This window comes from Panthera leo, chromosome A3 (genome assembly GCF_018350215.1).
Source record: "Panthera leo isolate Ple1 chromosome A3, P.leo_Ple1_pat1.1, whole genome shotgun sequence".
Classification (NCBI taxonomy): Eukaryota; Metazoa; Chordata; class Mammalia; order Carnivora; family Felidae; genus Panthera; species Panthera leo.
In genome coordinates this window covers 55032157-55059451 of record NC_056681.1, presented here as the reverse complement: position 1 = coordinate 55059451, position 27295 = coordinate 55032157, and the positions used below count along the sequence as shown (strand labels likewise).

At 49.6% G+C, this 27295-nt stretch overlaps 1 protein-coding gene across 10 annotated transcripts in view; it reads right to left on the bottom strand.

Annotated features, from left to right (window-relative positions):
• Positions 1-818: 818 nt before the first annotated feature.
• Positions 819-27295, bottom strand: part of TGFBRAP1 (transforming growth factor beta receptor associated protein 1) — a 69475-nt gene continuing 42998 nt past the window's right edge. For all 10 annotated transcript variants that reach the window (XM_042931864.1, XM_042931866.1, XM_042931865.1 and 7 more), the window contains 8 exons: positions 18822-18904; positions 15422-15763; positions 13649-13706; positions 11672-11815; positions 9360-9503; positions 8617-8776; positions 5134-5567; positions 819-3470 (listed from right to left, as the gene is read on the bottom strand). In XM_042931864.1, coding sequence (XP_042787798.1) covers positions 3294-3470; positions 5134-5567; positions 8617-8776; positions 9360-9503; positions 11672-11815; positions 13649-13706; positions 15422-15763; positions 18822-18904 — 1542 coding nt within the window. In that variant the 3' untranslated portion in view covers positions 819-3293. The remainder of the gene's footprint in view (positions 3471-5133; positions 5568-8616; positions 8777-9359; positions 9504-11671; positions 11816-13648; positions 13707-15421; positions 15764-18821; positions 18905-27295) is intronic.

The following is a 27295-nucleotide window of genomic DNA, read 5'->3' as shown; positions in this document are numbered from 1 at the left end:
GAGTGTGGAGCCTGCTTGGGATTCTCTCTCTGCCCCTCCCCTGCTTGTGCTCTCTCTCTCAAAATAAGTAAATAAACATTAAAGAAAAAAAAAAAGAAATATGGGAATATGCTGTGAAATTCATTTGACAGGGTTTCTCGAAGACTTGCTATGAACAAGGATGAAGTAAAATTTTAGAGGTGAGACAAACAAAAAAGTTCTACTCCTTGAATATGTTCAGAGTTAGAAATCCACCGGCAACAGGTCTACTTAAAGGGCATTTGGCTGAAAGGTGAAGTATGTGGGAAGTTGCCAGAAGTCTCCTTGGCTAAATTTCTCAGGGTATGATTGATCTAAAGGTAACAGATGTCAAGGAGCACCTTGAGAATATGCAGGAGATAAACACAGAAGAGGACCATTTAAAACTCAGTAAAGTGGTAACGGGGCGCCTGGGTGGCTCAGTCAGTTAAGCGACTGACTTTGGCTCAGGTCATGATCTTGCGGTTTGTGGGTTCGAGCCCCGCTTGGGGCTTTGTGGTGACAGTGGGGAGCCTGCTTGGCATTCTCTCTCCCTCTGTCTCTGCTCCACCCTCGTGCACTCTCTCTCTCTCAAAATAAATACACTTAAAAAACATTTCAAAAATTATAAAATTTAGTAACGTGATAACAAAGAATTTCAGAGGTGGCCAATGCAAGTCCTCTGCAGGTGCAGGTAGGAGCCACGAGGTACGGATGAGTAAGTTCCGGAACTCCTTGGACTAGGTATTGCACCAAGTGGAAAGCACCACTTCACCGAGATAATTTTTATTAAAAAAAAAAAAAAAAAAAATTACAGAAAGAACAAAGAATTAAAAGAATTTTAATAAAATCAACAAGTTTACATTTGTACATCTTGTGTATTTGGGACCCGACCAGGGGTGAAGGATAAAGTTGCAAGGACAAAAGTTTCCGTAGGAGAGCAAGCGAAAAGCAAGGGCTACCCTCGTTGTGTGACGGGCATGGGTTTGATGGTGTGACCCCACGGCCTCCTGAGCTGCTCTGCACTCACCAAGGTCATGGGCAGGAGGCATCCTGCTCTGAGCTCAGGCCCAATGCTCCACACCCTACAGGACACGCCCATATGAACACCTGCGGGGCAACAGCAGAGAAACAGTTCATAAAATCTAACAGTATTGCCCCTCGAATATTAATGCCAACTGGGTTCGGCTCATGCTGTTTTAACTAGAATGGTTACACAGAACCTAATGAGGGGAGAAAAGGGCTGAGCAATGTTCTAATTGTTCCACTCAATGGCACAGTCACAAAACAGCAGGCCTTTAGAGAGAACTATGTATTTTAAAAATCTGATTTGCAAAAAAGGGCCTGTGGACGTCAGAGAAAGAGGAGAACGAGGTACGGTTCTGAACACAGGAGGCCACTCAGCTTTAATCCCCGTCATTCTAAAGGATGAGAAACGTTTCAAAAAAAACCGACCAGTGTTCGGAGAGAGCGGAGACTAGTGTCCCCAAGTTAGGAATGAGCAATCACAAGGTGCTCTCAAGATTTTACCCACGTCGTGTCCAGTGAAACAGCGCTTTCAGAAGCGTGACACAGTACGTGCTAGGGGCTTGTTCTTGGAGGAATAAACACGAGCTCGTGAGTTGTAACCATAACGTGCACAGTAATATGACCATCCCGGAACAGTCATCCACAGGGTCAAGCTGTCAAACTCATGACCGGACTTGGGCTTCATCCCCACGTATGCAGTGTGTGGCTGAGTTGCAAGAGTTTCTTCATTTATTCTTTAGACGGAGACACAGGGAAGAACGCGGAGGCGCCTTTGCTTTCTTGGGCCACTCGGAATCACAGAAGGACGAAGAATACTGACCATTACGAGTACAGGAGAGCACTGTTCAGACAACGGACAAGGGGCGCTTCACCCCTGCTCTGTAAGGCCCGGGCCGACGGCGAGAGGCTCTGTTCCAGGGTCCTCTCCTGTGACACACGAGCTAATAATGCTTGTTTCCCTAATGCTACAGCGGGGGTACAAGTGTCTAGTGTTAGTTCTTAATAGAATCATTAATCCCAACGATGAAATTCAAAACAGGGCAGCGAAGGAGGGACGGCTTCGGCTCCTCCACGACGTTAGGCGGAGACACAAAATGACTCAGTCTGTGGTGAACAAGAGGGACTCCTCCTGTGAGTTCAGGAAACCTCAGAGCAGGCGTGTAAAGTGCTGGGAGGTAAGGCAGCCTGACTGGACTTCCTCATCGGGGTGTGCAGAAGCACCCGGCAGGAAAGATGACAGACACCTCGGTCACGGGCAAAGGCAGCTGTCACCGCTGCCCGTCCTGCTGAGGGTGTGAGGTTAAAACCGGCCTCTCCTGAAATTCTGCTCGGCTTGTGCTCGTAACGCTTCCCTTTTAATTTCCCGAGTGTTCAGTAGGAGGTACATTTTAACAAGGAAAAAAAAAAAAATGTCCCTAACGGATATGACGGATGAATTTCTAAACAAGAGAAAAACTGCAGAGATGACAGAACTTCAAATAAAACTTTTTAGTCAAACATGTCAATTGCAGAGTTTCAAATTGGCAGCTGTTATGACAGTACAGGGACCGAAACCTGGGCCCTCACCTGCCACAGGTCTCCCGTCCACTGTCCTCTTACAGATGGGGCGAGCGGCTTCTCTCTTGGGGCTACACCGTTTTCCGACAGGTCCTCACTGGCGAGGCAGCCAGAAGCATACAAATTCCCCCGAAAGGGGGTGCTCGGGTAAACAAGGCAGAATCCTTTAGGGGTTGAGAGTCACACGGGAAGTAGAAAGAACAAAAAGATTTCCCCAAGGTCAGCTAAGGGCAAAGGCGGAGCCCACGAGGTAATCCTGGAAACAGACAGCCCCCCTCCCCCCCAACCCCTGCTCGCGACCGTGCGGCTCCCCACCCTGCCGAGCGAGCTTTTCATCCCTGTGCCACCCTGGAGCACGTTCCCAGTGCAAATGCACATCTGGAGACTAGGGTACCGGAGTGGGGGAATCCAGGATGTCCACACTGCAGAGAGAAGGCTCATTTTTCTCTCAAAGTAGGCATTCGTTTTGGATTACAAAGTACCGGGACGGGCGAACCCTAACATGTCTCTATTTGTGGGATTTTCCATTTACATTCAATGTAGAGTGGTCAGCAGTGAAGAGCCCCTGTTTCACGTTGACCGACGTCTCCCCAGCACCCAGATGTCACCCCTTCGTCCTGGCTGGCACAAGTGCAGCGGCTTCTGCTCTCTGCACCCAGCAGGCTTGGTAAAGAGCTCAGGGTCCTTCTCACGCCCTCGGGTGGGCCTCCTCAAGTCCGTGTGCCAGGGCCGGGGGGGCTGGGGTTCGTGTGTCTGCCGGCAGCACAGTGGGTGTGGACGAGACCACCATTTGGATACCTAACAAACACGGGCTCACGAAAGGGATTTTGGCACATCTGGCAGAGCTTTTTGTCCGAAAGCCGAACTGAGCTTCCTTTCAACTTCATCTGCAAAAAAAAGACCGAGGACACTGTCAGCTAGAGTTATACCAGTTTTTCAGAGTGGACATGCATTACCCCGTGGATGATTACTACTCATGAGGACTGCTTTAACGTCCATTTCTTTGAACAGAATATTAGAGGAGGGGCACCTGGGTGGCTCAGTCGGTTAAGCATCTAACTTCGGCTCGGATCACGATCTCACAGTTTGCGAGTTTGAGCCCCATATCGGGCTCGGTGCTGGCAGTGCTAAGCCTGCTTTAGATCCTCTGCCACCCGCCTCAAAAATCATAAACATTAAAAAAAAAAAAAAAAAAAAACCCACCAGAACATTAGAGGTGAAAATAAACAAAAACGTCCCTAGGAACCAGAGAGATAAAAAAATGCTACAAAACTGCTTTCTTATTTTATAAAAGTAACTGCTGCTCGCCGGCCACGGGCATTTCTAAACAGGCCCTCTCTCAAACGTTCTCTGAGCTCTGTGTTTGAGCCAACTCCTGTTGGAAAGTCATGTCATGTTAGAGCTGAATAAAGCTGTGTAAATCATCCAATTCCTTGGCCCTCTCATTTGCAAACAGGGAATGTAAGGCACAAATAAGGGACTCCATCAAAGCCATATGGTTCATTCATGGCACATTCCTGCCTGGTCCTAGAAAACATAATTTCATTTGTTTAAAGGCAGCGAACAAAACCGGGCTGTAACCCCCTCAGTTCTGCGAGGTAAAAAGCCTTTTTGCACCGTTCACTGGTGTCAACCCAGGCAACTCTGCCTACCGGCAGGACCAATTACCAATTCAGTGAATTCACCCTGTACTCATGAGTTTCATCAGTCACTCAACAAACACTTATTAAACACTTTTGAGATGCCAGGCTTGGCTCTAGGGATACTGAGATACACAGATGAAGTTCTGTGCCCTCAAAGAACCCAGAGTCTAATGGTGAAGGGAGACAATTATGAATGCATGCCGAACATGCGGTGGGCGAAGGAGGGGAGTTATCTGCTTGAAGGGATATGAAGGTTTCACAAAAGAAAAAATACCGAGGCTGGGTTTTGAGTAGGTGTTCACCAGGCATAAAAGGAAGGGTTAGGACCATCTCAGGGGGCACCACAGGTACGAAGCCTGTATGTGTGAAGCAACCTATCACATCTGGGAGATTCCACATGTCCTGGGAAGCAGCAATAGACGGAAAGGGCCAGACCAAAGGAGAGGAGATGGAACCCTCCAGGCCTCAACTCCTCTACTGGGGACTCACGAAGGCTTCCACAGGGGAGGAACACATCGGGTTCCTGCTCTGGAAAGATCCCCCTGCCAGCTGCATAGAGTGTGGGGTCTCACAAGAGAGAAGCCTCCAGAAAGGGATATACACTGGGGACTGTCGGGGACAGAACGTTTGTATCCCCCTCTCCCAGGCCCTTCCTATGCAGAAGTTCTAATTTTCAATGTGATGTACTGGGGGCCTCTGGGAGGTGACAGAGGTTGGGTGAGGTCATGAGGGTGGGGCTCCCAGGACGGGATTCGGGCCGTGACAGGAAGATGTGCCCTGCTGGTGGGAATGCAAACTCTTGCAGCCGCTCTGGAAAACGGTATGGAGCTTCCTCAAGAGTGCAAAAACAATTCCCACACGGTCAGCTATTCCACTTGTGGGCGTTTCTCTGAAGCCCAGCTCTCACCTTGTCGTACTTGTAGATCAGGTTTTCGGACTTGGCCAGGCCGAGGGCCACCTGAGTGGTCCTCCGGGTGTGCACGCTGTCCCTGACGGCCCCGGTCAGGAACGGGCGCAGGAGCTGCACCGACCAGGTGCCCGGCAGCAGCTGCAGGACGCGGGCGGCGTCGAACTCGGCCGCGTGGTGGTTCAGGAGGTCCGTGGCGGCCACGGCCAGCTCGGGCACGGAGGGGCCGGGCTGGAGGTACATGGCCAGCAGCGTGTGGAAGAGCCGCTGCCGGTACGGCGGGTCTCTGCCCTCGGAGCGCCACAGGCAGTAGTCCTCAGCCGCCGAGAAGTCCCGCAGCTCGTGCACCAGGATGTGCAGGGCCTCCTCGTGCTCCTCCAGCTTGCCGTGCAGGATGGCGCTCTCCATGGGGAGGCCGGCGCCCCGGACTCTATCTGTGCGGCAGCAGCCAGCGGTTAGAGCCAGCCCCGGCTTGCCCCCAACCCCCGGGTGCTCTCAGCCTAAGAAGGGGTAAAGCGGAGCCGGCCACCTAGACGGTTCACACGAGGCCTGCCTTTACCTCCGTGCTGCAGATCTGGCGTCCCCAAAGGGGAGGCCGGACCCTACTTATAGGCAGAGCCTAACGGCAGAATACGTTATTTTTCATAATGCTTAGCGGCTGAAGGAAACAAATGACCTGTCATCTCAGCGGGCCCTGGTCAAACGGGAGTATCACGGCTTCAGGCTTCTAATTAATCCAGCACTGTTCCCATTTTCCCAGTACGGGATCTTCGACCACAGTGGAAAGGCACTACGCTGACTTACGTTCCGACAAGAACCCCGCCCTGCCAAAAACGTGTGGCGAGCCCCTGTCTTCCAACTGAAAATACAGTTCACAGAAAGGAGTATGGGTCCCTCTTGTTAACCATCCATATCGACATTACTCTAAAGCTGTTGTGTCTCCTGCAATTTAAGGTGCCAGGCTATGAGCAACACGACACCACCACAGAAAGTTCTGACCGAGGCCCTGCCCGCAGCGGGCTGTGTCTCACTGGTAGAGGCCCCTTGTTTTCCGCTCCCTCGGCAACCGAGGAAGGTAACGTCAGATCTCTTCCTGCTGCAGAAGGATGTTCGAGGGACAGCTCCTATTTCAGAGGCCAACATTAATACTGGAATTCTGGGCATTCGGACTTAGGAGCGTGGCCACACTCCGGCCTGAGGCACACGGCAGACACCCGCAGCAAACGGCTGGTTCCACAACATGTGTCACCTACAGCACTAAACACAGAAGCTGCAACGTGCATCCTTGTCATCCTCAAGGAAAGGTCACCAAATAATTGCTGAGTGGCAACCACATGTAGGGCACGGGAGAGGCGCAGATTGGTTGAGAAAAGCCATGGCAGTGACTGCACCTTCCACATCTATCATCCCGTTTGTATTTGGTTCTCGGCCACCCCGGGCGGGCAGGCTGCACAAGAAATGCTACTACAACGTGCCCAGGGAGACGCCGCCGAAGTCACCTAACGAGGGTAAAGAGTGAGTCTCTCAGCTTCCAGTGTTCTTCCACAGTGCCCTGGCGGACACCCCTTTTCCTGCAAGCTCCCCAGTCTTATCTGCAAGCCCTGGCTTATCTCTGTGACTGCTCAAACAGCACCTTCTCCGTGCTCCCTCCCCTCCACCCCACGCAGAGCTGCTATCGGCCACTATGTGCGTGCTCATTAAACTGAAGGCCAGAACCGAGTGACATCCACCTTTATATCCTCGGTGCAGCGTCTGATACTCTACACACGCTCACAAATGTTAGCTGACCGAGAACCTGATCAACAAACCCATGAGCAGCGTGAGATTTGCACGAAGAGACTTGTAAAGCATGAAGCATGACGGAAGTCAGGGGTGACAGTAAAACTGTTTAACAACCATACAGCGTGGGCCCCGCCCAAAAAGCACGGACAGCGGCCATGAGGGACCAGGGTGGCTGGCGAGCATCACGGCTGAAGGTCAGCCCTGGTGCAAACACAGGCCACAACGAGTTTCTGTGGTTCATGTGAGGTGGCAACCACCCCAGTCCACGCTCTGGACCTACTGTCCGTGAGCTGTGTGACCGGAGGCGTGTAAGCTTTGACACCCCTGTAAAAACAACAGTAAAAATAATTTTTAAAAATAGGACTTATTTCAGAGGGTCGTTGTGGAGAGCGTCCTAACGCACGCTAAGCATTCTGACCTGGGCCTGGTGTATACAGTCAGTCCTCATTATTCAGATTCTGTATTCATGAATTTGCCTACTCACCAAAATTTATCTGTAACCCCAAAGTCGGCAGTTGTGGTGCTTCTACACTCATTTGCGGACATGCACAGGGCGGCACAAAATTCGAGCCACCTGACACGCATATTCCCAGCCGAGGGCCCATAAGGTGATGCTCTGCCTTATTGTTGAGGCCCTCATTCAGTAAACGGTCCTCTCCATGGTGTGTGCAGTGCCACGATTTTTGCGTTTTTGTGCTTTTTGCTGGTAATTTTGCCCTTTAGAATGGGTCCCAAGCACAGTGCCGAAGTGGGGCCTACCGTTTCCAAGCACAGGAAGGCTGTGACGTGCCTTCCAGAGAAAATGTGTGTATTCAATGAGCTTCGTTCAAGCCTGAGCTGGAGTTCTGTTGGCCTTGAGTTCAATGTTAATGAATCAACAATACCTATTAAATGAGGTGTCTTTAAACAGAAGCACTCATAAAACAAGGTTATGTACTGATCAGTTGACAAAAATGTGAGCAGAGGTTTGCAGGAAGCTGACCCTGATTTCTTGGATAGCACTGTTCAGGATTCAGTAATTTAATGTCTGTGGAGACTTTATAGAACATAACTACAGCGAATAATGAGAACCAACTGTAGTTATGGTCAAAAAACACTGCACATTTAAGGAGAAATACATTACTAATGCCAGTAAGGACCAATCTGAAAACTCTACTATTTCAAGTACATCAAGAATCTAGTTCATTCTACCAGGTGCAAGCACTATGCTGCTTTGTGGCACTTTACGCAACACAAAAACCGTGGGCTCTGCACCCCAAGGAAATGAAAACCAGGCTCCCATCCAAGACACCTGTGGCTCAGAGCTCACGGTTTGGAGCCTCGAGAAATCTGAGTGGGCTGCTGGGGACGGTGCTAGCTGGCACAGCCTCGCCCAAACGCTGGTGCCATCAGAAGGAACTGAGAATCAAGCGGGCCGAAGAGGAATAAGGCAGCCTAGCGAAGGTAGGCTCGACAGATAAGCGGCCTTCCAACCCCCGCCCCTCCCCGCCACCGGCAGCTTTGTGTCCCTGGCTAAAGGGCCAATGTCCCTTTCTAGAAGGTGGAGGCCTGAGAGGCTTCGCCCCACCCTCCAAGACGGCTGACTTTGTGCCAGAAGAGGCCCAAGGAATCGCCCCATCAAAACGAGGAGCTATGGCAGAGCCTTCATCCGCGCCTGCCAAGGTGAGCAGGTCAAGGAGAGGCTGGCGGGATGCTGCTCACCTATCAGGAAGTGGACTCGGTACAAGTCAGACTTCTGGAGCAGGTGTCGCAGCTTCGCCTGAGTCTCCGTCGCTTCCGCACCCTTGCTGTTGGCGCCGGGCCTCTGCTGCAGCACCTCGTCCAGGTAGAGGAGCGCCAGGTGTGTGTGGTACTCTTCCTTCTGCGGGAGATGACGGCGTTGGCAGGCGGGAAGCCGGAGCGCTCCCAGCCAGCGGGCGCTCCCGACACCAGGCCTGTGCCCAGGCAAGCCGGGGCAGGGGCTCGAGGGCACTGAACGGGACATATTTGTTGGATCGGAAACATCTCAGAAACCGCCAATACGGGGAAGGCAGACTTAAACTCTGCGAGCAAAATATAAAAGGGTCACTTCTCATCTGAGAAGGGCCACGGGATTTAGGCATTTCCCAAAAAGGTACGGCTCCTCTCATTTCCCTTGAGGATAGAAACAAGGAAGGAAAGGAGACAAAAAATAGGAGCTGGATGGATACAAGATGGAGGGCAAAGAAAAGGCGACACGCCTCTCCTTCATTAGCCTCCGGGCCTCTAGACCATCCACGAGCACGGACTGAGCATCCGGGGAGCAGGGCATTTAAACTATTACGTTAGAACACCAAAAACATCTACATTTAAGATATTACATTAGAACCATCTGCCAACACGCTTTCCGGTCAAATTCTCTCTCTTAAGTTACTACTAGGACATGGCAGCCCTGCTCGTGGTAGTCCAAGTTCAAAGGCACTCACCTGCAGTCTCCTGTCTATGACCAGATGTTCCAGATACTTAACAAGAGCTTTAGGGTATTTCTTAAGGCAAGTGATAATGCTGTCGGGATTAAAACTGTTCTGCTGTTCATCCAAAGGTCTCCTGGTGAAAACTTGAACTCCAACCTGAAAGGAGAATAGTAATTTAGCTATTTCCTTCTCCGGATGCCATCTTATGTTTATTCTAATCGATGGACATTTATGTCTGGGGAAAACTGTTGTCAAAAACACGGAGATACAGCAAAACAGTATGGGGTGGGGCACTGGCAAAGACCAAAGAGCACAGCACAAAGACGGGAAACCTCATACACCTCATCGGAATTTCTCCTAAAAGGGTCAGAAATTAGGGGTGCCTGGGTGGCTCCATCGGTTGAACGTCCGACTTCAGCTCAGGTCATGATCTCACAGTTCGTGAGTTTGAGCCCCGCATTGGGCTCTGTGCTGACAGCTCAGAGCCTTGGAGCTGCTTCAGATCCTGTGTCTCCCTCTCTCTGCCCTACCTTACTTGCACTCTGTCTCCCTCTCTCAAAAAAATAGATAAACATAAAAAAAAAATTTAAAGGTGAGAAATTAAAGAATGAAACATTAATTAACCGGAGAGGCACCAACTCTGTAATATTAAGGCGATCTGCAGACAAGGATGGTCACTTGCTGGCCAGTAAGTGAAAGAACAAATACAGTACTGAATGTTCAGTAAACTCAGTTCTCTGCACACAGGGATCCACTATGTGGATCATCTATGTAGATCCAAGGCCCGTCCCTGAGCAAGTTTCCAGACGGCCTTCCTGTGCCTGTTGAATGGAGCTCCCTGTGGCAATTCCATCTTCAACAGAAATGCTAATGGGTCAGGCAGGCAAGTAAAGGCATGCTGTACTTCCCCTGGGCATTCTATCACACACATGTGCGCACACACACACGAGAAATACAGCACCGCTCTTCTGAGTGTGAAGTCTGAGTTCTATAAGCCTGGATTTGTGTCTGTGCTGTACCAACTATTCGACCTTGGGAAGTTTCATTTTTTTTTTTTTTAAATTTTTTTTAACGTTTATTTATTTTTTTGAGACAGAGAGAGATAGAGCATGAACAGGGAAGGAGCAGAGAGAGAGGGAGACACAGAATCCGAAACAGGCTCCAGACTCTGAGCTGTCAGCACAGAGCCTGACGCGGGGCTCGAACTCACAGACCGTGAGATCATGACCTGAGCCGAAGTCGGACGCTCAACCGACCAAGCCACCCAGGCGCCCCTACCTTGGGAAGTTTCTAGAGCTGAGCTTTGCTCTCCTCATAATTCCCCCTTGTGGCGTTGTTGAAAGAAATGATACAGGTCGAGTGGCTGGCTCATCACCAGGCACACAGAATCCTGGGAATGACATGCTGATACCATCTATTAGCACTGGGAGGAGCCCAAAGCTTTCAACCGTTTTGGATCCATGTTGCAGGTGTGCCTGAGTGTGTCAGGGTATGTTGTAGGTGTGTGTGCACAGAGGCCAAGTAAAGAGGGAGTTAAAAGCACATGAAGCCCATGGGCTCAGACCTCCCAGTTCAGAGACTACCATGGAGAACATACCCCAGCTCGGATTTTTCAAAGGCAGATGTGACATGCAGAAAACTCTACGTTTAAGACGAAGGTCCCAAGTCAGGAAGCTAAGTTTCTCTCCTCCAAGGGGAACCAAGGAAATGTGTGTTTTTAACGGTGACGGCTGAGATGCTATCTCTTTTCCAGTCCTCCAGTGGCTTCACAGAGGAGTCCTGAGCTTATGCGCTACTCCCCCCACACCCTGCAGCCAGCAGGAGTTTCCTCGGGTGCTTCCTCACTGCTGCCCTTCCTCAGCCTCCAAGATGGCAAGTCCTGCGCAGGGCTCCCTCCTACCTCCAGAACCACGACTGCCACGCCAGGGGGTGCGGCACAGAGACAGGACATGGGTCTGCCTGGTGTGGCCCAGGCGGGGTACCACGCCCTGCAAGGCGACCATCTGATCCTGCGCCAGCCCACAGAAATCAGAAGGGTCACACTTGGTCAGGCATGGGAGTTCACACACACGTTTTTCAGAAGATGCGAAGGAACCCCGGCCACGCTTTCTGCTTTTCTACAGAAGGGGCCTGCCCCACACTGATGTGCGGAACAGTGTATCTCAGAAGTGCTGAAATGCAGAACTTCCTAAGACTGGGCATTCCAAAGGCTCAAGATGAGCCATTAGAAGGGGAGGAACAACATGGACGGTTGTTGTTAAAATCAATCATTTAAAATCACTCCCCCCACCCCCACCCCCCCAATGCATTTATGAAGCACAAACCTCCTCACTTTTCTGCAGGACCCAATCAGCGTACTTCCACACGAGTTCCTGGTCTAAGCTATAGGTAAGGAAATCAACGACATATTCGTATAGGTCTGAGCGAGTGGAGTCGTGAATGTCCCCGTTCACAATGTTCACCCATAACTGGAAAGGAGTAAAGAACAAAAAGAAACGGAAGGTCACATACCTTTCAGAATTACCTATGGAAGGGCACACGTTTACTTATTTGGCCTTTTGATCCTTTAAAGTAGTAGGACAAATTTTAAACTTTGAAGGCCTAAACGAATTTTAAGCTTTTCAGAGGAATAAAGCAATATAGAAAACGGTGTCCAGGACATCAAGAAAATAAAGCACCAAATTCTTTTTCTTTCCTTTCTAATGAGATCATAGTAATACGAATAGTAAACACAATAGGTGGAAAGACGTAGATGTATTAAAAATGTTTCTTCATGAGATAAAACGATCACTGACAGCATCTTGATGCAGACGAAACCTACCTGCCTCCATCGGCGGGGCTGTTTCCACCTTCCCCACCACAGGGATCCTGGACTTTGACGTCCTTTGTGGACCAGGAGGGTCAGACACTGTGCTTTCAAAAATACTGGTGATTCTGTCCCCTAGTGCTCTGTCTTGTGCACAGGGGCTCATGACAGCTGCTAATAATAAAAGTCCCTTGCTATTTCATCTAGAAACTTCCCCGCTGTGTAAACCAAAGCTTACTTTCGGAAACCCGGGATGAGGCTGCATCACAAGGGAGTGGAAGAGATGACGGAGGCCCCTCAGCCTGTACCGTATCGCCTGTACCTCACCCACCTGCCGAGTGCGCCATACTTCAGGACCACACCACCCGCAAGAGGCCCAAGAAGCAGGGCTGCTGGTGTAGACTGTACTTCTGATATTAGCATATGAACCTTTCTTATGGTCCCAGTTTCTTCCACACTGTATTCCTCAAACCAAATAACCTAATCACACATACACGGAAACATGTCATTTTCTTCACAGTAGAGTTCTGCCATATACAAAGATTTATTTCGTATCACTTGGATTTTGCAAACCCCACTCTATAGCCCCGCTGTTATTATTAGACTGCCATCAAGCTATAATTCTTATAGCCATGTGTTTTACAATATAAAAATGTTATTCTTGACGCCCAAATCTACCTTGGCCATTGGGTGTGTTGACAGAAACCTTTTTTTTTTTTTTTTTTTAACCTCATCTGCCATCAGGTTAATGACAGTGATTGCATGTGTAGCTTTGCCAAAGTCATAGGGCTGACGTTAGCCTGGGGACTACTGCCAATGTTCTCGGCCACTCTCAAAACAACAGAAAAAGAACGATACCAGTGCATACCAAGTGACAGAAGGGGAGAAGGTCTCCTGACAGTGTGAGATGACGTCTGTCACAAGGCGTGAGAGGCGAGACGAGACAGAGGAGACTAGGGATTGATGCCTTTTTATCTCAGGTGCAGTATCCCTGCCAGGGCCACCTGGAATCGTGGTTCAAATCCCTGTTCTACCACGGAGCAAGGCTGTGACCCTGGGCCAGTGACTGGCCTTGATCAGCTTTAGTTCTGTCACAGGTGACATGGGGATAATGATTTACTCTCCCCACTGGCAACGGTTAGTGTCATTAACGGCGGAGGTTATAAATAAGCTGATATTCGCAGGCTTAGTTTTCCAATAAGGCAGTGGTGCCCCACGCCTTGTGGCTCAGTAAGAAGTTGTATTTTTAGTTCTTAAATTTTCAAAACTCAGTCTTGAAAATATCCTTGAAAGAGACGTAAAGACAAGGAAAAGAAAGCCCTTGGCTGACATTTGTCAAGGAGGTCACTTTCTAAAACAGTTGTTGTTCTTATTCTGTAAAAAGGGGTGTAGACTGGGCAAAATAGCCTCCGCCAACTTGGGAATCTCCTCCCCAGGTAACACGGAGCTAAATGACAGAGGCTTTTAAGTAATGCTGGAACGCTTTTGCACTAACCTGCACTGCCGCAGCGTCTTGGTGATTATAATGATAGAGCAGTCCAAGTGCAAAATACCTGAAAGGAGACACCGCGTTAAGTGCACCCTCTTCCGCCAGCGGCTGCGGGTGGCGCCCACCCAGCGACAGCCTCCCCGCGCCCCCCGCCCCCCGCCCCTCGCCCCGGTCCCTCGTATTCGTATTGAGTTCAACAACAAATTTCCAAGGACAAAAAGATCCTCATTTCTGTTTATTTACTTCGGGTGTGCAAACGTATGCCCCCTCAACTTCCAAAAAAGGATCGTATTCAAGTCTAGCATAAGCTGAAAAATAAAACAATAATTATGCTATGGAAAATCGTGTTTGGAATGGCTTCACAATTTCCTCAAATGTTAATACGATTCTGTATCTTTTCAGATAATCACCGTCAACCATCACAAGGTATTAAAAGAGTGGTCGGAAAGTGTGCCGTCTGAGGTATTACGGAAAGAAGGGGTAAGGAGTTTGAATACGAACGACAGCAATACGGGCCAAGAGCACCCAGCCACCGCAGAGGACAGCAGGGAGGGGCGGTGAGCCCTGGGAGAGGGCACCCAGGGTTCTAGGCCCTGCGCTTCAATTCAGGTTTCATGACTTAGGGCCTCCATGGCCTCCTGTCTCCACCACCCATTTTCTCCCTCGCGAGTGGAAAAGACTAGCGACGGCACTGACACTGCCCGGGTGGTGAACTGTTCCAGCCTCCCGAGTTCCACTGGGGTGTCCTGCTCCCGGTCATCCCCCTCCCCAGCTGGGGACTGGGAGAAGCGAACACAGGGGGATGTTGGATTTCTTCCCTCCGAGAGCAAACTCGTAAGAAAACGAACTATTCGCTGGTGCCCTCCTCTTTTCCTTAGCCTCTCAGGCAGTTACCCTGTCTGCTCCCTACCATTCCAAGTCACCACCATGAGGCATCAGTGTTATTTTCTGGTTCTGAAACAAAATAACGCCCTCCCATAGCGTGTTTGGGAAACTGAGGGAAAGTGCCAGGAGGAGCGAACACCCACGCTGAGGCCGATCACAAGCCCCGAGTTGTCTCTGGCATTTGAACGGGATCCAGCACTATAACCCCTGCGGTTTCCGTGGGATTTCGTCAGTACTTCTGCTACTTCGAATACACAACAGAAACCACAGATAAAGCATCTTACTGCTTGCAGGACTCTAGGGATCATCCAACACTTTTGAAGAAAGCCCTCCCGCACCTGCCCAGAATGAAGACGACACGGGCCCTTCTTCCCACATCAGTCACTACAATTAACCGCCCTTGTGCGTACGGCAAGGGGCGGCTGCCTACCATCTCGTGCTCATAATAAAAGCAGAGTTTTAAGCCATAAACTTTTACCAACAAGACCAAGTCCCCCTTTTTATTTATGCGGGTGTCTATCTATCTGTGCAATCCGGTCATCAATGACTCAAGTGTGCTGCTGATTTTACCAACACACACGTGGCGTCCTGCGTGGGTGAGTTCTATGTGGAACGCTATGGATATGAAGGCTAAGAATCACTTCCTTTTCTAACTGGGCCTCTGACTGGCCGGGGTCAGCATCATTAAAGAACTGGTATGAGACCTAATGCCTTCCAAGACCCTTCCAGTTGGTCTGCAGACTGTGCCGGGGGGATCTACCCTGAGGGGCACTGGGCTGTCACCACGGTGTCACAGCGGTCCCGTGATGAGTCTCCGCTTCCCAACAGCCTCCCTGTGGTGGCGGAAAGGCCAGCGTGCGGCCCCCTGGCCGCGTGTGGGGAGGGAACACTCACTTCTTGTGCTTCTCGAGCCAGGCAGCGCTGTCTGTCAGAAGACAGGAGTTCTCGGTGACCAGGAGGTCCAGCAGACTGTCGTGGTCGGCCTCCGCGTACAGCTTGAGCAAGGCCGTGTCGATGTCCTCTTTGTAGCCATTTGCGACCTCTGTGCTGCGGACTTCGTTCAGGTAGCTCATGAGGAAGCGCTTACACTTGGCCATCTTCTCCTGGTCCCCCTGGGTCAGCTGGTTCAGGTCTGCATACTCGTGGAGAGGAGGGTGGGACCGTGTGAATGAGGAAGAGGTGGGCAACAGGAAGGGGTAGAGAGAGATCAGCTCCCGGACGTCAAGCTGGCCGCTTCTGCAATTACAGTGTCAAACTAAATGAAGCAAAAAGAGAGAGAGAGTACACATAGGCACACAAAACAACACGGGGAGGGGGGGGGGGCGTGCACGCCCGCACACGTTAACGGGGAGCTGGATGTGTGGGGGAGCACGTCAGAGCGAGCGTCCGGATGTGCGAGCCCAGCAGAGCACTGCCGAGGGGAGTGCCACCACGCGATTCCGACAGCAGAGAGGGGACCACGGCGAGAGACACACACGCCCCCCTCCAGTGCCGGCATGCAACATCAAGACACCCGAGGCGGTCCCAACACCAAGGGAGCGCGGGACTCCCTGAAAACCGAGGCCAAGAAAGGAACGTGAAGGGAACATGTCACTGTCCGGTCAAAGGCGAGGTACAGTCCGACGTTTCTCCTGGCACAAACTATAACCAGGTGTGCTGCACCATCCACAAAGAAGGGACTTCGCAAGAACATGACTTACAACATCCCCTTCAGAGATCTTCTAACAGGAGCCGCGAGAGCATTTGTGAGGCCGCATCCGTGGTGACTCTCGACGGCCTCTCAGAGCATAAGATGAGGCTGCGGCTGAAATGGCCAGTGTGGTGTCCCACCCTCGGAAGGCCAGGGAGCCCATCTGGTGACATCCCACCTCAGCTTCACCACTGACCCTGTCCCCACCGCGCCTGCTCATCTTGTCCACAACAAGACAGCGGTGGCATTACCGAGCTGCGGGGCTCAACCTTGGCCCAGAAGCAGCCCTACCTGTGGGGCCCCTCTTGCAGAAACAGATGCAGGGCCGCCAGACATGAATGGGAACCTCAGGTAGGGCCCGGGGTCTACACTTTCTGCGATGTTCCCTGCGTCCGCCTTCCTTCAAGCTGAGTCTCCTCCTCCCCAACTTCCGGCCTCTGGCCCTCCTTTCTTCCACTCCTGCCCTCTCCCCACTTCCTGCGGTTCTGGGCCTCCCCAGGATGAACGTCAGACCTCTGAGCTCGGCATTCAGGGCCCTTCCTAGCTGCTCCCGATGACCTTACAGCTTTGGCTTCCACTGTCCCTCTCATGTTCCGAGGCTTCAACGCCACCTCATCACCTCTCCAGTTTACACACTTCATGCCTCTCAGCCTTTCCTGTGTGTTCCCTCTGCCTAAAGCAACGGTCCTCCAGGGAAGCAGTTTTGCTCCCTGGGGAAGTTAGCAATGTCTGGAGATACTTTTGGTCACCACTGGAGGGTGCTATTGGCACGCAGTGGGTAGAGGCCAGGGCTCCTCCAATGCACGAGAGCGCGCCCATAACAAATTATCCAGCTCAAAAGGTCATGACTGCATGACTCCATTTGGGAAGCTTCTCACCATTTGAGATCCGGCCAAATCCCGATCCAAGCCCGTGCTCTCCACTGTCCCCCAGAGCACCTCCACCCACACCATGGAGCCGCACCTGCACTGCCCAATGGGCACACAGCCAGTTTCCAGACTTGTATGGGCAGGCCGCAAAAGCCGGGTGCAGTCTTACCCTGCCGCTCTGGCTCTGGGGCTTGAGCCAAGTGCTGGCCTGACTGGACACAAGGACAGGCTGTGTAACATCTAGAGAAACAGACACAGAGCGTACGGACCCCCAGCGTGCCGACCATGATTGGCTGGCAGTTGGGGCTTCTAGCACTGAACTGAGAAGGAAGTCTGAGGACATGTCCCACACCAATGAGAAAAAAAAATTCACGTTATTAGCAACATCTGTCATGGACACAGGAAGGGAAAGTGGAGTCACGTCTGTCTTGGAAGTGTCTTCCTCAAGCGTCAATTCCTTCGGCCACACTTTTGTCTTTTTTAAGTTTATTAATTTTTGAGAGAGAGAGAGAGAGCGAGCAGGGGCAGGCGGAGGGGCAGAGAGAGAGGGAGACAGAATCTGAAGCATATGCAGGCTCTGAGCTGTGAGCACAGAGCCCGACGTGGGGCTTGAGCCTACGAACCGAACTGTGAGATCATGACCTGAGCCGAAGTCGGACACTTAACTGACTGAGCCACCAGGCACCCCTCGGCCACACTTTTGACAAAAACTGAGCAGCAGTCAATGTAAACCAGTAAGAGGCTGAAGCATGAAAGACAGGAACCTTCTATTAATGACTGACAGGCCCTACACGAGTCTATTACAAAATCCACGAACTCTTCTATGAATATATTGTGACCATTCGCCCACTTTTGCAAATTAACCCAAGAAGAAAGATGTACCCGTGACCCAAATGAGGTTTTCCACACTGCAGGGACAAAGCAGGCAGGACGGAAAAGCGCCCAGGTCCAAAGGGACAAAGAATCTAAGCCCCGAAATGACTGATCCTGCCAGGAACCGATGGTAACAGCACACAGAATTTACGAAGTGTAAGCTACATTGGGCATCGTGATTCGCTGAGTGGTTCCTTCTTTACTCAGATACCTGCTCCTACAACCAAGCATGTGCCAGAGGAGGAGGTCGGAGCTGTGGCGGGTCTGATGCCTGACAAAACAGCGGTGCCCTGCTCTGGTTGTTATTTGGATGTGAAGGATCTCTTCTGGTGCTTAGCACACATTTTATCTTTTAGATGATTCCAGACTACACAGAATCTATTCTAGTTAGACATTTTGAAACGTATGTCCCAAGTTGTTCTTATGAACATTCTCCTTGTGAAGTCTTTGGAAGGAGTTTTCATGAGTCTTCCCAGAAGCACCCGCTCTTTTCCTAAGCTCCCTGATTTCCTGTGCAATCTCCAAAGGAAAGGAAAAGTGGGCAACAGTATTTTCCTACGAATTCTTCACGTTATTAAATTCACTCTTCGGGATTCCCTTCTCCTCTCTTCGTGGGATTGTTAGGGGCACACCCTCGTCAGCCTCTGCCCTCCTCAGGACACAGGGCAAGTAAACTGAGGCTAAGGGGTGGGGGCGAGGAACGAGTGTTGGTGATGGCTGCTACTGTCAAGAAGCCTCACCACTTCCCCATGAGGGACAAGCTAAGCGCGGCGACATCTCCCATCACGGCCACACAGTCTAGGTGAATGTTTTGACCACAGAGGGACACACAGGAGGGCTTGCTACCAACACCTCAAATTACCTGAAGAGCTCTTTAGCTTCCAGAAACTGAAGTTGTGCGAACTGTATGAACCCCGCCTGCTGCAGAATCCTTCTGTACATTACCTGCAAGGAAAGACAGGTTTAATCTCTTAGACGTACCTTGAAACCAACGCGGTGGGGAGAAACTACCTTTCTAATCATAACCCAAGCTAGATGAGCTAGATGCTCATTATTACACAGAAACTGGAAGTTATAAGGTAAAGAGAAAACATGGCATATATTAAATTGTTTTCAACATAGATGAAAATATTTGTGTGTGTGTGTGTGTGTGTGTGTGTGTGAGAGAGAGAGAGAGAGAGAGAGAGAGAGAGAGAGAGAATCACCCCTTTGTTCCTGAAGTAAAATTGTTCTCTATTTGACCATTCTTCCTTCACCTTCCCCATGGATCTTTTCTGTAAATCCCATTTCCTTCCCAAATGTGTTCTTTTATCTTCTGTTCTCCTCCTCCTTAGCTCACGGGGCTGCCGTGATCGCTTCTCCTTCTGGTTGCTCAGGAGGGTAATCAAGAGCTCCAGTGTCTCTGGCAGTCTGGGAGCGGCTCACCCGGCTTCCATTGTTCTAGAGCTGACACTTCACTTCTGAGTATCCCCAGGGCACAGGGCCAATGCCAATCAATAAATGGATAAATGAACCAGTTTTCCTACTAAGCTGCGGAAACACCGCACATTCCCTTTCCTGGAGCTGTAGGACCCCACAGTCACACACTACAGCCTGACAATTCCAGCCATCAAGGTGCCGGGTGATTTTTTATAATCCAGTACTACCCAGATTTCCTTGACCACTGAACTCCTTTGTTCTTGGAACATCTGGCAACAGCAAAGCACGCTAAAGGGAGCTGGCCTGTGTGTTTTAGTTCCACCCCTTCCACGTCTCTGTCCAACTTGGTCAGGGTTGGGATTTGAAGCATCCTCTGTTTCAAGTACTTTGGACATAGCTCTCTGCTCTTTTCTTACTGGTGCCATCCCACAGCCGGGCCGTCACCTCCTCATGAACAAAGACTCCAATTGTGTCTCAGACCCTGTGAGTTCAATGCCTCCCCCTTCCTACCACGGTGCTGTTACAGAAGCCACGAATTCCTTGGAGGCACGGCATATACATGATTCATTTTTGCAGCCCCATGCCCCAACACCTGCCATTCAGGAAGTGCTTCTGGATCTGAAGGGCTCTGTCCACCATACTCGTGAACCCTGAGGGAGGGACGCTTTGTTCAGAGATGTTAAGATCTCAGCCCAAAGTTAGTGAAGTCGTAAGCGGCTGAGCCGGGATTTTAAAAGAGCAGATCTTTCTGATGCTAGAGCCCAATTCTTTCCACTCATGGAGTCGCCCAGGTACACGGCAGGCAGTTAGTGCTGTTACCCCCTGAAGAAGCGAGGAGCTGCAGATGGTCAGCACCTGGACGCTGTCACTCCTGTGCCCTCACAGCAGCTTTTCAAGGGGCTTTCGTTATAGTTTCGAAGAGTTTTCAAAAGTGTAACATTTCCTCCCTCTTCCCACAGAAGTTCCTTTAGAGAAGTCAGAAGAGGTAGGCTGCTTTTTCATCTTCTTACCACCTGCCTTTGTTTTTCTTCCCTGACACCAGCCATGTGTGGCCTAAAAACTGGCCTATTCATGCCCCCCCCAACAATAAGCGGCGGACAGGAGTGGGTCAAGGTCCTGTTGCATAGGGATGCCAACTCCTCTGGAAGCAGAGGTAATAAAGACCATCCACTTAGCAGAAAGGATAAAAAGGACCCATCAACTGCAGCAGAAGAATTCTCGATCACACCCTGGCCTGCTGATGAGAAATCAGCCAAAAGACAATGGACTCCCCGTGGTTGCAGGACTCAAAGGCCAGCGATCTACTCTTTCCCTTCCTAGAGAGGGATGAAAACCACTTTTGTGAACACTCCCAATCTCCAAGAATCTGGGGTTATTCTCTGTAGTCTAGTCCGCAAATGCCATAGGTGGACTAAAGAACAGGCATGCAAAGAGGTCCCATCATCCCAAACACAAGCACGTAGATGTGGAGCTGTGGATGGAGCACAGGACAGAAGCACGAGGAAGCACAGCCAGTTCCGGGTGCTCTGAAAGCGACTGTCTCCTTTCCAGACTGCCTGCTGTGACTGACAGGTCCCTGGCACTCTGCTCAGGTGATGCTGAACTACAGACCTGGGGCTTGGCTGGCCACCAGGGGACAGACCAGGAGGATGAAAGTCTGTTTATCTCCCCAACATCACAGCTAACTCAACAGTGGGATTTTCAGCTGTTTAACTTACTAATTTGTCCCCTGGAGTAAGGCAGCTGCCAGAAGTCCCAGGCCAAGAAAGTACATTAGCAAAACATATCTCTAAGCAGTGCCATTCAACACGGGCTCTGTGCAGAAAAGAAGCTCTCCTCCCGCGCCCACCCCCCCCCCCCCACCCGCCACAACCAGCCAGGTATAGGAGGTCACATGTACTCTGAAACTGAGGTCAAAACCTATGTTTTGACTATGACATTTCTGAATTGAGATTTCTAACTTTCGTGCTTTGGGTAACTAGAAATTTTGTGAAACAGAAGATTCTATTCAATTCAGAAAGAGGCTTGTTCAAGGGCAGAAAAGCCCACTTCTAGGGTCAGGCTTGGCTCCCCCTCCCACCTCAAGTGCTCAGCACTTTGGCTTTGCCAGTGGGCTTATCTCCAGGAGAGCACGGCCAATGGGCACAGCCCCTTCCTACTGAAAATGACCGCAGATCTGTTGGGGACTGCCAGGTGCAGCCATTACAACAAGATACAAATGTGGAGGACAGCCTACTCTTGACATGAGACTACCCGCTAATTAGGTTACAATGCTCTGTTAAGACCAAGAGGACTTGGGATATATGGTATATACGTATCATTCCTGTAACATGAGTACAGCCAACACTTAAACAAAAATTGGTATGAATGTTATATTTTTAACTGTATTCATACCTTTTCCTGTAATACATACTTCAGTGCTAGGTTTCTGGCTTTTTCAACTTATCTTAAAACTCTTCTTACTTAATTATTGCCTAAATAGAAACACCTTTCTCAAAATATATTAGGTGAAACAGTAGCCTGCCTAAGCTTCCAGGACATTCTCTCCTTAATCAAAAGGCAATCCAAGGGTGCCTGGGTGGCTCAATCAGTTGAGCATCTGACTTCAGCTCAGGTCATGATCTCACACTCATGAGCTCGTCGGGCTCTGTGCTGACAGCTCAGAGCCTGATGCCTGCTTCGAATTCTGTATCTCCCTCTCTCTCTGCATTCCCCCACTCACACTCTGTGTCTGTCTCTCTCAAAATAAATAAACATTAAAAAAAAGGCAATCCATCCTGATTAAGCTTGGAAACAGATGTGTGTGTGTGTATACATATATATGTGTGGTGTGTGTGTGTGTAGTAAATGTTGGTATGTAAAATATATACCTAAAAAGGACTTACATGCCATATATATACACACATGCATGCCCACACCTGCATATATAATACAAATACATAATGTATAAAATAACATACTTTACATATATCCCTTTTTGGGAATTCACAGAAAGACAATAATAAAACTATATGATATATGCCTACTTGGGGATCACAATAGATATTAGTATAGTAAAAGCTCTGAGAAATCCTCCAATTAAGAAACACCATTAAATACCTGGCTGGCTTGGTCAGGTGTAGGTATAAGAAAGGGAAAAGGAAGGAAGGAAGGAAGGAAGGAAGGAAGGAAGGAAGGAAGGTAGGAAGGAAGGAAGGAAGGAAGGAAGGAAGGAAGGAAGAAACCCAATTAATGTGAACTTGTAAAACAGAACCTCTTCCACCCCACACCCATCGCTGTCCCAGAGCAAGGGTCTGGAGAAAATGCAAACTGGAAACGCTGGTCCAGAAGGCAGCTGTGCAATGGATATGCATGCAGAGCAGGAAAAGTGGTCAGTTCCAAAGGTGGGGATGGCGGGGCCAGGGGGGCGGGGCAGTGAGGGCGGGGTCAGGGGGCGGGGCCAGGGGGGCGGGAGGCCTGAGGAACTCATCATGCATTACGAAATCTACCCAAAGCACAGGTCCAAACTCTCGCGAAGGATACACTAAGAAATAGTAACATAAGGCTCTTTAGGAAGGAAAATGACGTTCTGGGGCCAAAAGCCGACGTGCTCGTCGATTTTTTCTTTCTTTAAACACATGCATGTATTTTTTTTCTGCTGTATATTTTAGGATTTACAATGTATGTGATACAGTCATATGGCTCAAATTTGAAAACATTCGAAGGGGCTTTCTGGAGAGTCTCCTTCCTACTGCAGCCCCCACCCAGCAGCTCCCCAGAGGTCATTGATGCTATCGATTTCTCGGGCAGCTACACAGAAACGTGTTAGGTATTTATGAGCAAACCCTTTCCCCCAATTTAGTAGTGCTACCTGTCTGCACTGTCTTTAGACATCCTTCTGCCTCGACACACAAAGTGCCTGGTTCTCGTTTCTGGCTCTGTGGCACCCCAACAGCCCGCACGACCCAATAACTCCTCCACCGGCAGCATCTGGTTGGTTGTTTTTTTTGTTTTGTTTTGTTTTGAACAAACAATGTGAGAACGAAGTCTTCTACACTGGTTATTTTGCGTTTTTGTGATTAGATCCATGGAATACCCCTCTAGGAGAATGGTACCATGTAACTTGGACAGATACCATCAAAGTGCCCTCCTGCAGAGGCCACTTCTGTTCACATTCTCAGAAGTGATACATACGAGGGCCCAATTCCGCACACCCTCAATGAGGGCTCATCAAACCCTCTGGTCTTTAACAATCTGAGTGAAAAATGCATTAGTGAACTTTTAATTTGCACATCTCCGTATGAGTGAGACAACACATCTTTTCATACATTTGTAAGACAGGTGATTTCATTTTCTAGGAAATATCCGTTCATATCATTTTTCCATTGGGCTATTCATGTTTTTCTTATTTATATGTTGAAGGAGGTCCTGACATTTTAGAGAAACGAGCCTACCTTCTGTGCTTCAAACTGCAAATACTGCAAAAATTCATGTTTTTCATTCATGTATAGTAGGCTTTGCCATGCAGAACATGTTTATGAGTGGATGTGCATGCATGTAAATTTATTAAATTTCAAAAAATTACTTTAGAATGTTCCAGAACCAAGGTATCTGGGAAGAGAGTGGCAAGGCTGTCCTTTTAACCTTGCAGCCTCTGCATAAAAACAGAACAATTACTTCATAGCAGCTCACAACAGCCAAAAGGTGGAGGCAAGCCACGTGTCCACCAGTGGATGATGGATAAGCAAACTGCGGTACATATATACAATGGAACGTATGACTCAGCCTCAAAGGGGAAGGAAATTCTGACATGTAGGCACTATGCCATGGAAGAGCCTTGAGGACACCACGCTAAGTAAGCCCAGGCACAAAAGGACAAGTCCTGCATGACTCCACTTATACGAGGGGCGTGGGATGGCCACAATCATAGACACAGAAAGCATTGAGTTGCCGCGGGGAGCGGGAGGGGGAGTTAGTGCTTAATGAGGACAGAGTTTCAGTTCTGTAAGAGGAGAAGACGTTCTGGAGATGCCTGGTGGTGACGGCTGCCCAACGTACCTAAGGCCACTGACCTGTAAACTTAAAACTGGTTAGGATGGTAATTTCTATGTTAACGTGTATTTTACCATGAGTTAAAAACAAACACACAAAAACAGCTGGGATAGCAAAACCAGAAACTCGCTGACAACATTTATAACAGCACGGAGTGGCACACAGCATACCCACAAACCCAAAAGCGCGAGCCGCTGGGGAGAAGTCACCACCCAACTACAGGAACTGGGTGGTGTTAGAATCTGTGGGGAGAAGCAGAGAGGAAAAGAGGCTGTGGGGCCACAGAAGCCAGAGTCCCCAAGCCACTATCAGGAACCACCCGAAAGCCTGGCAGGCCATCTGCGGATGGCAGTGGAAGGGGCCATGGCCAGCTCCAATGTGCCAGTAAGTGCTAACGATGAGAAACTGAGCTTTAAAGACAAGGAAAGACTCCTCTGGGCATTCGAGGCAAAGGACCAAGTCCCAGAAGGGAAAGGAATTCAGACTGTCACCCAATATTCGCCGATGCTTTATGCCGAAAAGTAATGGTGGAGTTCATTTCAGTTCCTCATTGAAAGATAGTGTGAGTCAAACGTTTTCTATCCAGCCTCGCTGGCCTGCAAGCATAAAGGCTGCAGGTGAACTGTTAACCAACATGCAGAGTCTCTGGGACGGTGTTCTCATGTGCTTATCCTGAGATATCTCCCGGAGGATCGATCGCTTCAAAACACCAGAAGACTGGAGAATCAGCAGCATGAAATGTGTTGGTGAGCGATTGGTACATACCTCCCCTCAACGAAGACAGATAAAGATACGGGAGACAGTAGACGGCTGTAGGCTTTGAAAGAGACAGTAGAGAAAATACGACCATCGAACATGAAGGGGAAATGGGGAGATGAAACCGAAGTGCAATACGCTCGCTGACCCGCTGGGAACAGAGGGATGCTACCTGAACACAGGTGCTGGGGGAGAGAAGGGCAAGGTGCTAAGAGGTTACCAGCTATTTCCAAAAGCTGCTCAAAGTGGGCAACCAGCAGACAGCAGGAGCTCCCCCCAGCAAGAAAAAGAGAAAAGCAAAAAGGCTTTTATAAAGTAAATACTATTACAGTCACCGTTAGAACAAAACTTGCAAGTTTCACACCAAAAGACAGGGAAGAATGTAGCTTCCTTTAAATGGACTTCGGTTGATCTGACTTCTGAATTAGGTAAATATTTTACATAATTCTGAGACAAAATTAAATTTCCAAAAGCAATCCCTAGGAAACAAAAGGCAAATGGAACAAAGGGCCCTGGAAACATATATGAAAGATGTGGTGGCAATTGGAGGACAGGACCCTCCCAGGTGGCTCAGGCACAGTCACCTGACCACACAGCCTGGCGGGGGTGGGGGGGACCCCCAGGGACAGAAATAATGGTGGGACATAAGCACTTATGGGACAACTGGGGAAATGTCAATGTCGATGGGACATCGTTCCATAAAGGACTTCGTTATGACTTCAGGGAGTTCTGCAGACCGTGCAGTGTTTACATTTCAAAGGGGACATTTTGTCTCTTAAAGAGACATACTCGAAGAGTTTCACGTGAAATAGAAAAAAACAAAAAAACAAAACCACAGGTATCAGGAGTTCAACCTTAATTATGAATACTATCCATAGCACACAACACAAATCAAGAGAACTTTCTGGCACAAGCCTTCGTCTATAATATAAGGTCTCCTTACTGCCGCTTTATGACGTCTTAAACTTTACTATAATTTAAACATGGCTTTCTTTTTTCTTTTTAATTTTTTTAATGTTTATTTTTGAGAGACAGAGCACGAGTAGGGGAGGGGCAGAGAGCGAGGGGACACAAGGATCCAAAGCTCACCGCAGGCTCTGAGCTGTCTGCACAGAGCCGGACACGGGACTCGAACCACCAACCACAAGATCATGACCTGAGCCAAAGTTGGACATTTAACCAACTGAGCCACCCAGGCGCCCCTAAACCTGACTTTCTTAAAGATCTAAACTCTTGCCCTTCGGGATCTCTAGAAGCATTCTTCTTTTAATCCCGGTCCCAGAGTTAAACTTCTTGATAAATCCCTCCCTAGTTCAGAAGTCAGTGACACAAAACTGACATGCTATTTTTTATTTATTTTTTTAAATTAGAGAGAGGGAGAGAGAGAGAGAGCGAGCAGGGGAGGGGCAGAGATGGAGAGAGAATCTTACTGTCGAGTATGGACGTGCACCCCAGTAATGGACACGAGCATAAATACTAAGTCAGGCAAAGGAGAAAGCGGAGGTGTGTGAAAGCACACAGGGTGAAGCACTGTTTTAGGGGGCCAGCGCTGATGCGACCAGATAGGTGTCACACACGAAACCATCTCAGCTGTCCTGCCTCCCGTCTTCGGACAGTGGTGTGGATTACTTCTGAATCGTTTCGAGAATTAAAAATGTTTTGAAATGCCTTGCTGAGTGTTTGCATGCTGAAGGGCTCAAGAACTGTTGGCTCCCTTGCCCCCTCTACCCTTTCAGGCAGAATGCGGGTTCATGGAAGTGGGTCGGGCCAGACCACGGGCGCTTCAAGGGTGCGGATGAGGGGCACCTGAGTGGCTCAGTCGGTTGAGTGTCTGACTCTTAGTTTCAGCTCAGGTCATGATCCCAGGCTCGTGAGATCAAGCCCCACGTAGGGCTCTGCACTGAATGTGAAGCCTGCTTGGGATTCTCTCTCCCTCTGTCTCTCTGCCCACCGCCCCCTACTCACGCATGTGCTCTCTTTAAAAGGGGAAGGAAAAAAAAGTGTGGATGAGGTGCCCACTGGAGCACTCTGGGCAAAGGAGTCTGTATTTCAAAAAGATCATTCCCACAGTGGCATGGAGTATGGACCAAACACACACACAGACACACACACACACACACACACACACAC